The following is an 11,308-nucleotide window of genomic DNA, read 5'->3' as shown; positions in this document are numbered from 1 at the left end:
CACACCAATTCCTATCACATCTCACCGGAAAACCCAAAATTGTGAAGTTCAAAGATTTCCCACATGTGATTTAATTAACCATTCATTCCCTGAGGACACCTCAAGTGGTAGCTTTTTTTTTTCTCCCACAGCCTTCGTACCACCGTCCTCCTTGTTTCTAATCGTTGATGTCAGACAACTGTCTTTCCTTCTCTAAAATCTTTTTTTTTTTTGAAATGGAATCTCACTCTGTGGCCCAGGCTGGAGTGCAGTGGCATGGCCTCAGCTCACTGCAACCTCTGCCTCCTGGGTTCAAGCAATTCTCGTGCCTCAGCCTCCCAAGTAGCTGGGATTACAGATGCACACCACCACACCTGGCTAATTTTTGTATTTTTTGTAGGGAAGGGGTTTCACCATGTTGTCCAGGCTAGTCTCAAACTCCTGACCTCAAGTGATCTGCCTGCCTCGGCCTCTCAAAATGCTGGGATTACGGTTGTGACCCACCGCACCTGGGTCTCTTCTCTAAAATATAATGTCATCATTTCATCAGTCTATACCATGTATTATCTCTCTCTCCATTGCAGTGATGTATTTACATGCAGGTTTTTGCCCCTCAGGAATTTTCGCTCCTGGCTCAGTATCACTAACTCTAATACTATAATCTTAATTTTCAGTGATTTCAAATATCCGTATACTGCGTTCTTCTAACATCATGGGCCCAATTCCTTAACCTCTTCTACTTTTCTATGAGCTTATCTTCCACTCTACTGTACTCACTCCCCACGTTATTACTCTAGACCTTGTGACTAGCAATAACTGCATCACCTCCAAAATATCAAGTATCCTTCTCTGATCCCCTTCACATTGGCACTCACCCACTCCATGCCTCTTCTCCCTGTTCTTACCCAACTTAAATTCCATGCTCAACTAATCACTTAACTTTATAATCACTCCCAGCATGAGCTCCCTTAACCCTCTCATTTCGCACTTGCTTGACAAAGCCTGAATCCTTGATGAATCCATCTCTCTTTCTACTCCATCACCAAATCTAAGTAGCTAAAATTGGCTAGAGAAAATTATAAAACTTAATAACAAGTTTTATTTTTATATTTTCTTTCTCTTTTTTTTTGCGAGGGGTGGTAAGGGTGGGGCATCTTTCTTTGTCACATAAGCTGGAGTCCAGTGGCGAGATCTTAGCTCACACTGCAACCTCAAACTCCCGGGCACAACTGATTCTCCCATCTCAGTGTCCCAAGTAGCTGGGACTACAGGCATGTGCCACCATACTCAGCTAATTTTTTTTTGTGTGTACCGATGGGGGTCTTTGTTGTCCAGGCTGGTCTCAAACTCCTGGTTTCAAGCAGTCCTCTTGCTGTGGCCTCCCAAAGTGTTGGAATTACAGGCATGAGCCACTGCACCTGGGGCATATTTTTATATTTTTCTTTTCCTTTCTTAAATGGTTAAGAACTAAAAAGGTATACATTCAGATGTCTTGCCTCATATTTATCCTTTCCATTTTGTCTCCCACCTCTTGCCCCCATGAGCGCAAAAAGTTATTAAAAAACTTTATAAGTAAATACATGCATATAATTTTTCATGCTTTTATACAAATAGTAACATATTATAATATATGCACTGTTTGGTACTGGATTTTTTTTCACTTATTAAATTCAAAGTATCTTGCCATATCTGTGATGAATGGCTTCTTTATTTTTACATAAGTATATATAGTCCAATTATTTGTATTAACACTGATGGTTTATCAATTAAACCTATAGATTCATTATTTCTAGTCTTTGGCTATTATAAACAACAGTACAATGAATGCTATTGTGAATTTATCATTTCATACAAATACGGGTATATCTGTAAGAAAAAGTACCAGGAGTTGGATTGCTGGGTCAAAATGGAAAATACATTTTGGTAGATGTCAAATTGCCCTTGAAAGCAGTTAGACCATTTTGTTCTCCTCACAGACTCACTAACAGGGTGCTTTGTCAAAACATTTTATTTTTACTAATCTAACAAGAAAGAAATGTCCACTAAAACTCTATGTCATAAGCTCTACTGCCACAGAGTTTTAGTGGACATTTCTTTAATTGTGAGTTTAGTACTTTTCTTTTTAGAAGAACCCTTTATATTTCCTTTTCTGTGAACTCTCTATTCAGGTCCTTTGGCCTTTTTTCTACTGGGCTATTCATCTTTTTTTCTCTAAAAGTTCTCTATATTAGAGAAATAATAAGCTCTTTCCTTGTTTATGAGTGGTAAATACTTTACTCCAGTTTGTCATCTGTCTTCTGACTTTGCTGACAAGTGTTTCTCGCCATGCAGAAGTTTTTTTATTTTAATGTGGTAAAATGTGTTAACCTTTTCTTTTTCTAGTTTTTGGATTCTGAGTCCTAGTTAGAAAGGCGTTCCCCAAACCAAAGTTATGGAGGAATTCTCCCATGTTTTATTCTAGTGCTGTTATCACTGTATTTTTAACAATTAAATTATTTGATTTATTGTAATTTATCCTATATGGTACGTGGGATATAGATTGGACTTTATCTTTTTCCAAAATTGCTACCTATCTGATAATGTTATCAACAGTCCATCTTTAGCCTACCGATTGGACATGTCATGTTAACCATGAGTTATATTCCCATTTTTAGGTATAACTCTAGGATTTCTATTCTGTTCACTTGATCCAATTATCATGTTTTCAGTATTGTGCCTTTCCATTATATGTAATTATGTGTAATTACCTGGTAGAGCTAATGTCCCCTCTACAGAGGGAATTAACAGAACCCTGAGTCAACAACACGTAACATGCAATAAAAAGTGTACAATAGGCTGGGCGTGGTGGCTCACACCTGTAATCCTAGCACTCTGGGAGGCTGAGGCAGGCGGATCACTTGAGGTCAGGAGTTTGAGACCAGCCTGGGCAACATGGTGAAACCCCATCTCTACTAAAAATACAAAAAATTAGCGGAGTGTGGTGGCATACAACTGTGGTCCCAGATACTTGGGAGGCTGAGGTGGGATAGTCGCTTGAACCTGGGAGGCAGGGGTTGAGCTGAGATTGTGCCACTGCATTCCAGCCTGGGTGACAGATTGAGACTCCGTCTCAAAAAAATAAATAAATAAAAATAAATAAATAAAATTACTAGAAATGAAAAAATATGATTTTCAAGAGAAAACCACTTAATAGAAACATATCTACAAATGACACAGATGTTGAAATTGGCAAAGACTATAAAAACTATGAGATATATTTAAAAAATCTACAGGAGGGAAAAAGGGAAATTTCAGGTGAAATTTGAATACTCTAAAAAAGAACCCAAGGCAAATCCCGAAACTAAGAAATGAACTATATGAGGCCGGGTGTGGCGGTGGACACCTGTAATCCCAGCACTTTGGGAGGCTGAGGCGGGTGGATCACCTGAGGTCAGGAGTTCGAGATCAGCCTGGCCAATGTGGTGAAACCCTGGTCTCTACTAAAAATACAAAAATTAGCCAGGCATGGTGGTGTACAAAAATGTTAAAGGAAATTCTTCACGTGGAAAAATTGATACTAGATAAAATCTTCAGTCTATACAGAAGAATAAAGAGTGTTAGAAATGGTAAACATAGGGTTAAAACATAAGATATTCTTTTCATTTAATAATTTCTTTAAAAGATAATCAACTAAAGAAAGAAATATATGCTTTAAGCAAATTTAGAAATAAAATATATGACAAAAAAAAAAAAAGACGGGAAGGGGAAATAGAAGTATCCAGTTGTGCCTGGTGCAGTGGCTCACCCCTGTAAGCCACTCCAGGGAGGCAGGATTGCTTAAGGCCAGGAGACCAGCCTGGGTAACAAAGTGAGATGGCATCTCTACAAAAAATTAAACAATCAGCCAGACGTGGTGGCACACAACTGTAGTCCTAGTTACTTGGAAGGCTAAGGCAGGAGGATCACTTGAGCCTAGGAGTTCGAGGCTGCAATAAGCTATGATGACACCACTGGACTCCAACCTGGGCAACAGAGCATGACCCAGTCTCTTAAAAAAAAAAAAAAGAAAAGTATCCAGCTGTAAGACGTTTACATTATACCTGAAATGTTCTAAAATGACTCGAATAATGTGAAGCACATTGCAAACCTTAAAACAACCCCTAAAACAGCAAAACAAAGAGATACAGCAAATAATCCTATAGTGAAGATAAAATTAAACACTAAAAAAATAAGATTAATCCAAGACAAGGCAGGAAAACAGGAAAAAAAATTTAAAAAGAACAGTTGACAAAATGATAGAGTAAAACCTAACTATATTGCTAATTACATTAAATTTAAGTGGTCAAACTACAGTATATTTCCTGACTTATTTTATGGAGCCAGCATTGCCCTGACACTAAAACTTAAAAATTAATTAAAAATTAAGATGAAAGAAAGTCATTTTTACATAATAAAATCTGAGAGAATGTGTCACCAAAGACCCAAACTACAGGAAATGCTAAGGGAAGATCTTCAGGCTAAAGATAAATGATACAGGATGGAAGTTCAGATCACAGGAAGGAAGGAAAAGCAACTAGACATTTTTTCCTGTTTTCCAACACATATAATTTCTTATCTTTGCAAATTCTTTCCACATTTCCAAGTGTTTCTTTTTTATTTATTCCTTTTTTTGAGACGGAGTTTCGCTCTTGTTGCCCAAGCTGGAGTGCAATGACACAATCTCAGCTCACCGCAACCTCTGCCTTCTGGGTTCAAGTGGTTCTCCTACCTCAGCCTCCCAGGTAGCTGGGATTACAGGCATGCACCACCACGCCAGGCTAACTTTGTATTTTTAGCAGAGACGGAGTTTCTCCATGTTGATCAGGCTGGTATCGAACTACCGACTTCAGGTGATCTGCCTGCCTCAGCCTCCCAAAATGCAGGGATTACAGGCGTAAGCCACAGCACCTGGCCGTTTCCATGTATTTCTAATTCATATATTTTCACTGTTTTTGGTAGGAGCATTCAAAGCTATGATTTTTCCTTAGGGTCCTGCTTTTTTATTTTATTTTTTGAGATGGAGTCTTGCTGTGTCACGCAGGCTGGAGTGCAGTGGCAAGATCTTGGTTCACAGCAATATCCGCCCCCTGGGTTCAAGCAATTCTCCTGCCTCAGCCTCCCAAGTAGCTGGGATTACAGGTGCACGCCACCACACCCAGCTAATTTTTGTATTTTTAGTAGAGATGGGGATTCACCATGTTGGCCTGGATGGTCTTGATCTCCTGACCTCATGATCGGCCCACCTCAGCCTCCCAAAGTGCTGGGATTACAGGCATGAGCCACTGCACCTGGCCAGTGTCCTGCTTTAATTAAATCTCTTTTTTTTTTTTTTTTTTAAGACAGAGCCTTGCTCTGTTGCCCAGGCTGGAGTGCAGTGGTGTGATCTCGGCTCACTGTAACCTCCGCCTTCCAGGTTCACGCCATTCTCCTGCCTCAGCCTCCCTAGTAGCTGAGACTACAGGCGCCCACCACCATGCCCGACTAATTTTTTGTATTTTTAGTAGAGACGGGGTTTCACCCTGTTAGCCAGGATGGTCTTGATCTCCTGACCTCGTGATCCACCCGCCTTGGCCTCCCAAAGTGTTGGGATTACAGGCATGAGCCACCGTGCCCGGCCCTGTTTTCTTTTCATTCTATTTGTCTGATATAGTTTGCCAGTCCTTTTCTTAACCTTTCTAAATTAGTGAATCATTCAGGTGTCTGGGTTTTAATTCGTGATTCAATCTGAAAGGTCTTTTAATAGATGAGTTAAACACCATTTGCATATATTAATAAGGCATATATATTTGCTCTCTGGTCTTAACTTTATCATGTAGTTTTTTTGTTTTTTTTTTTTTTGAGACAGAGGCTTGCTCTGTCACCCAGGCTGGAGTGCAGTGCGATCGTAGCTCACTGCAGCCGCAAACTTCTGGGATCAAGTGATCCTCCCACTTCCGCTTCAGCCTCCCCAGTAGCTAGGACTACAGGTGCACACAACCACAAGCAGCTGATTAACAAAAAAAAATTCTTTTTGTAGAGATGGGGTTTTATTATGTTGCCTGGACTGGTCTGGAACTCCTGGACTCAAACAATTCTCTCGCTGCAGCCTCTCAAAGTGCTAGAATTACTGGCGTCAGCCTCCGTGCCTGGCTTTTATCACGCGATTATTTTGTTAATTCTGTCTTGCTCACTCTCTCTGCATATATCTGTGTGTCTTAAGTCTTACTATACATAAGTTATTTTTTGTCTCTCAATACCGGTTAAGCCTCAGAAGGGAAGATATGCATGTATGTGATATTTTTTCCCCACTGATTTATTCCTAGTTACCTAGAAGAATGCCTGTCACATAGTAGGTACTCGGTAAATATTCGTTAAATCACCTCATCCAATCAAAGTTCTCACAAGAGAAACACTAAAATTTTCTTCAAAATATTATTATTTGTGTTCTTTCCTTGTTTCTGTTAAAAGATTTCACGTAAGGGAGATGAAGAATCATTTATTCAACAAGTATATGAACACGGGTTGGAGAGGAGAGAAGCAAAAATGAAGGCCCTGAAATTCTGGCACCGTCACTTACTCACTAGTAAGTTACTGTATAATTCTTAGGTAAGAAACAATGTCAGAATAAAGAAGGCAGGCCAGGCGCAGTGGCTCACGCCTGTAATCCCAGCACTTTGGGAGGCTGAGATGGGCGGATCACTTGAGGCCAGGAGTTTGAGATCAGCCTGGCCAACTTGGCAAAACCCCGTCTCTACTTAGAGTACAAAAATTAGCTGGGTGTGGTGGCATGTGCCTGTTGTCCCAGCTACTTGAGAGGCTGAAGTGGGAGAATTGCTTGAACCTGGGAGGTGGAGGCTGCAGTGAGCCAAGATCGCGCCACGGCACTCTAACCTTCCCACCTGGGAGACAGAGTGAGGCTATATCTCCAAAAAAAAAATAATAATAAATGCAAATAGTCACATGCCCTATACAAAAAAACCAAACCAAAACAAAAAAAACACAAAAAATCTATTTTAATTAGGAGCAAGAAAAAAACAACTTACATGGGCCATGGCTTATTTTAGAATTGAATGTATTAATTAATCCTCTTCTTGGTTCCTTCTGGAAGAAACTCAGTCCAAAGAAGGTGTTGCTGGGGGAGAGGGGAGTTAAAAAAAAAAAGACAGGAGATTATTGCCTCTAAGCTCCCAAAATGTTAATTCAGAATGACATTTTTCTTCCCCCTTCATATCTCCTATTCCCAGACCTGATACATACATACATAAATTATTAGTGGGAATTTGGATAAATCCTAGCTTTACTCAAAACCATGAGGAAACCCAGCTACAGCAGGATAGACTCAAGAAAAGCAAGGATCATTCTCTTCAGCAGAAGGGATAGTTAGGCCAGCCCAGTGTCTCAATACTATGATGAAATGGAAGCCAGGATCAAGGTGCTGAGAACTGCCTGAGTAGATTTTTACTGAATTAAGAGGTAAAAGAAAAGTTAATGGACATTATGAGAAAAGATCAGGGAAACAGAAAACAGACCCAAAAGACCCAATGTATGTATAACAGGAATTTCAAAAATAAGAGGCTGAAACAACACAGATGGAAGAGAAGAAATAAATAGAACAAAAATTTCCAGACCAAAATATACTCTTGAGTCTTTAAAGTACAGTGCTGTAAGAATTAAAGAAGAATCGTACCTGCAAACATCCTGAGAAATATTCTTAAATTTGTCTTTGAATACAGACAAAAGGACATAAATATCTTTTAGTAAGAAGTTGCAGAGGTTGGGCGCAGTGGCTCACGCCTGTAATCCCAACACTTTGGGAGGCCGAGGCAGGCGGATCACGAGGTCAGGGGCCCAAGACCAGCCCGGCCAACATGGTGAAATCCCGTCTCTACTAAAAATACAAAAATGAGGTGGGTGTGGTGGCGGATGCCTGTAATCCCAGCTACTCGGGAGGATGAGGCAGGAAAACTGCTTGAAAACCCACGGCGGAGGTTGCAGTGAGCCCAGATAGCGCCACTACATTTCAGCCTGGGCGAAAGAGAGAAACTCCGTCTCAAATAAAAAAAAAAAAAAAAAAAAAAAAAAAGAAGTTGCAGAACAATGTGTATGTATTGTGGCCTAGCCTAATCTTAGAAAAAAAAAAAATCAAACACATATGTACATAAGCATACTACATATGTGGTGTTTTTCTGAGGCTGTGGTGATAAATGCGGGGTAGCAATGTGATTTTGGCTTGTGTTGTATGTGTAAATCTACAGCTAACTCCTCAAGTAGTCAGGAGGGGAGATGGCTGAATGACAGATCTCTGGGGCAGGGCGTCCTGAGCCTTAGATGTGTGCACAGGAGCGGGGTGAGGTGACTGTGCGTGTGTCTGTGTGTGAGAGACCAGAGTTGACTGAGAGGAGTGGAAGCTCTCTGACTGATCGTGTGAGCCTGAGGATAAAGTAAATGCTTTTTTTTTTTTTTTTGAGACGGAGTTTCACTCTTGTTGCCCAGGCTGGAGTGCAATGGTGCGATCTCGGCTCACCGCAACCTCCGCCTCCCGGGTTCAAGCGATTCTCCTGCCTCAGCCTCCCGAGTAGCTGGGATTACAGGCATGCACCACCACACCTGGCTAATTTAGTGTTTTTAGTAGAGATGGGGTTTCTCCACGTTGGTCAGGCTGGTATCGAACTTCCGACCTCAGGTGATCCACCCGCTTCGGCCTCCTAAAGTGCTGGGATTACAGGCGTGAGTCACTGTGCCCGGCCTGTGCTTTTTCTTTCATGTAAATAAATGGGACTTAAACAAATAGCCATTCACAATAATGGTCACAGTCACCTACATTTACACAAATGATCGGGCACAGAATCACACTGTCAGTAAAGCACACCCATGCACCAGGTCGCTGTCCCAAGAGTAACACAAACTTAGCCCAAAGATAAACCCTACTTCCTCACGCATGCAAAACACACCCCCCTAAGGGGTGATCCCGCACTCAGAGGCTTAAAACTACAGGCATTCCCCTTCCACGACACTGGTGAGCCAGGATTTCTCACCTTCAGCATCCTCAGGGAAGGCTCTGGTCCAAGTCCTGATTCGGATTCCAGGTGAGGCCGCTCTACCTTCTCCACCGGCCCGGGACACCCTTACCTGCCTCTACCCGGAGACCATTCCTCCGAGGCTCCTACCGGAAGTAGCTGTGGACAGCGGTGTCCTCTGGGAAATGCAGTCCGAGGGGAGAGCGCCTGGGATGGAAAGGGTGTGTTCCGCCGGGCTCCGGGATGCACTTGCGCAGTTTCACCCGAGGCTGGAGTGACGCCAACCTCTTAGGATTCGTTTTCGGATACCAGACTTCGGGTTCCGCTGAGGACGGATTTCAGAATAGGGACAGTGGCTGCCCCGACCTCCTCAAGGCGGCCGCCGCGTGGTGTGGCTGAAGATAATTTTTGGCGGGCGCGGACTAATCCGGCTTCCCTTTGTGGAGTTGTGGTGAGAGAGGTGTTTTGTTGCGAGACCGCACGTGCGCCTATCCGAAGGTGACTCTGGTGGAGAAGGTGGATATGAACCGACTTGTGAGGGTGTAGCGCGTGAGATTCGTATGTGAAACGATTTTTTTAAAAATTTTTTTTGGCTGGGCGCGGTGGCTCACGCCGAGGTGGGCGGATCACCCGAGACCAGCCTGACTAATATGGAGAAACCCAGTCTCTACTGAATTAGCCGGGCGTGATGGCGCCTGCCGGTAATCCCAGCTACTCGGGAGGCTGAGACAGGAGAATCGCTTGAACCCGAGAGGCAGAGGTTGCGGTGAGCCGAGATTGCGCCATTGCACTCCAGCCTGGGCAACAAGAGCAAAATTCCTTCTCAAACAAACAAAACTGTACCTCATATATTTGACTCAATTTATTTTATATATATATTATTATTACTACTACTATTATTTTGAGACGGAGTCTCGCTCTGTCGCCCAAGCTGAAGTGCAGTGGCGCGATCTCGGCTCACTGCCAGCTCCGCCTCCCGGGTTCACACCATTCTCCTGCCTCAGCCTCCCGAGTAGCTGGGACTACAGGCGCCCGCCACTGCGCCTGGCTAATTTTTTGTATTTTTAGTAGAGACGGGGTTTCACCGTGTTAGCCAGGATGGTCTCGATCTTCTGACCTCGTGATCCACCCGTCTCGGCCTCCCAAAGTGCTGGGATTACAGGCTTGAGCCACCGCTCCCGGCCTATTTATATATTTTTTTCAGATAGAGGCTTGCCCTGTTGCCTGGGCAAGAAAAACAACAACAACAACAACAACAAAAAAAAACAAAAACTGTACGTCATATATTTCATTCAACTTTAAAAAATTTTTTTTTATTTTTTTGACACAGGGTCTTCATGCCCTGTTGCCCGGGCTGAGTGTGGTGTCGGGATCCTAGCTCACTGCAATCTCCACCTCCTCTGCTTCTCCGGCATCCACCTCCCAAAGTGCTGTGATTACAGGCGTGAGCCACCGGGTCCGGCCAAAACGATTTATTTTTATTTATTTATTTATTTATTTATTTATTTATTTATGGTAAAAACGAGGTCTCGCTATGTTGCCCACGCTGGTGGTCTCGAACTCCTGGACTCAAGCGATCCTCCCACCTCGTTTGCCAAAGTATTGGATGACAGGTGTGAACCACCGCGCTGGGTCGTGAAACGGTTTTGAGGCCTTTTGGGAATGGCTGTGCTAGACGCCCGCGTGGGGTTCATGTGGTAAGCGCCGCCACTCCCGCAGTGGCCCCTGTGGGGTGATACGTGATGTCGCTTAAATGTGAGAGGCCACTTGGACCCGTGTGATTGCCATGTTTGCGGGAGCGCAGCCACGTGCACAGGGATCCTGTGACATTCTGTGTGAGGCTTTTTTGCGCTGGGTCCACCCATGATTAGAGGACTAGTGTGACTGTGGCGGCCCCTGGGAAGGGAAAAAGCTGGTTGGGACCAGGAGGGTCTGAGATGGATGAATGACAGATCCTGGACCAGGGCGTCCTGAACCTTAGATGTATGCATAGGAGCGGTGTGAGGTGACTGTGTGTGTTTGGTTGTGTGTGAGAGTCCAGAGCTGACTGAGAGGAGTGGAAGCTGGTACATGTTATCTGCCAGAAGGGACAGATCCATGGTAAGGACTTTTAACTTTGCTGAGAGACCAGTAACTCCGTCACCAAGTGTAATATGAGGAAATGGTGCTTGAGAACAAGTGATTCTGCTTGTGTCTGATTCTTGTTCATGTATGTGGGATGGTTTGCTCTTGAAACTGTCACTGAAAGGAGAGTGAAATATGTGATGTACAGCTGGCCCTCCCTATCCATGGGTCTTGCATTGGGGATTCAACAA

At 43.2% G+C, this 11,308-nt stretch overlaps 1 protein-coding gene across 2 annotated transcripts in view; it reads right to left on the bottom strand.

Moving 5' to 3' along the window:
- The window catches only part of ZNF461 (zinc finger protein 461), a 37,779-nt gene extending 28,625 nt beyond the window's left edge, over nt 1-9,154 (bottom strand). The window contains exons 1-2 of one of the 2 annotated variants that reach the window (XM_011984778.1): nt 9,012-9,154; nt 7,020-7,108 (exon numbers count right to left, since the gene is read on the bottom strand). In XM_011984778.1, the coding sequence (XP_011840168.1) occupies nt 7,020-7,028 (9 nt within the window). In that variant the 5' untranslated portion in view covers nt 7,029-7,108; nt 9,012-9,154. The remainder of the gene's footprint in view (nt 1-7,019; nt 7,109-9,011) is intronic. The other variant, XM_011984779.1, reaches the window with a different exon arrangement.
- Between the last annotated feature and the right edge of the window lie 2,154 nt (nt 9,155-11,308).

This window comes from Mandrillus leucophaeus, unplaced genomic scaffold (genome assembly GCF_000951045.1).
Source record: "Mandrillus leucophaeus isolate KB7577 unplaced genomic scaffold, Mleu.le_1.0 Scaffold274, whole genome shotgun sequence".
In the NCBI taxonomy this organism is placed as follows: Eukaryota; Metazoa; Chordata; class Mammalia; order Primates; family Cercopithecidae; genus Mandrillus; species Mandrillus leucophaeus.
This window is presented reverse-complemented; position numbering and strand designations above follow the sequence as displayed.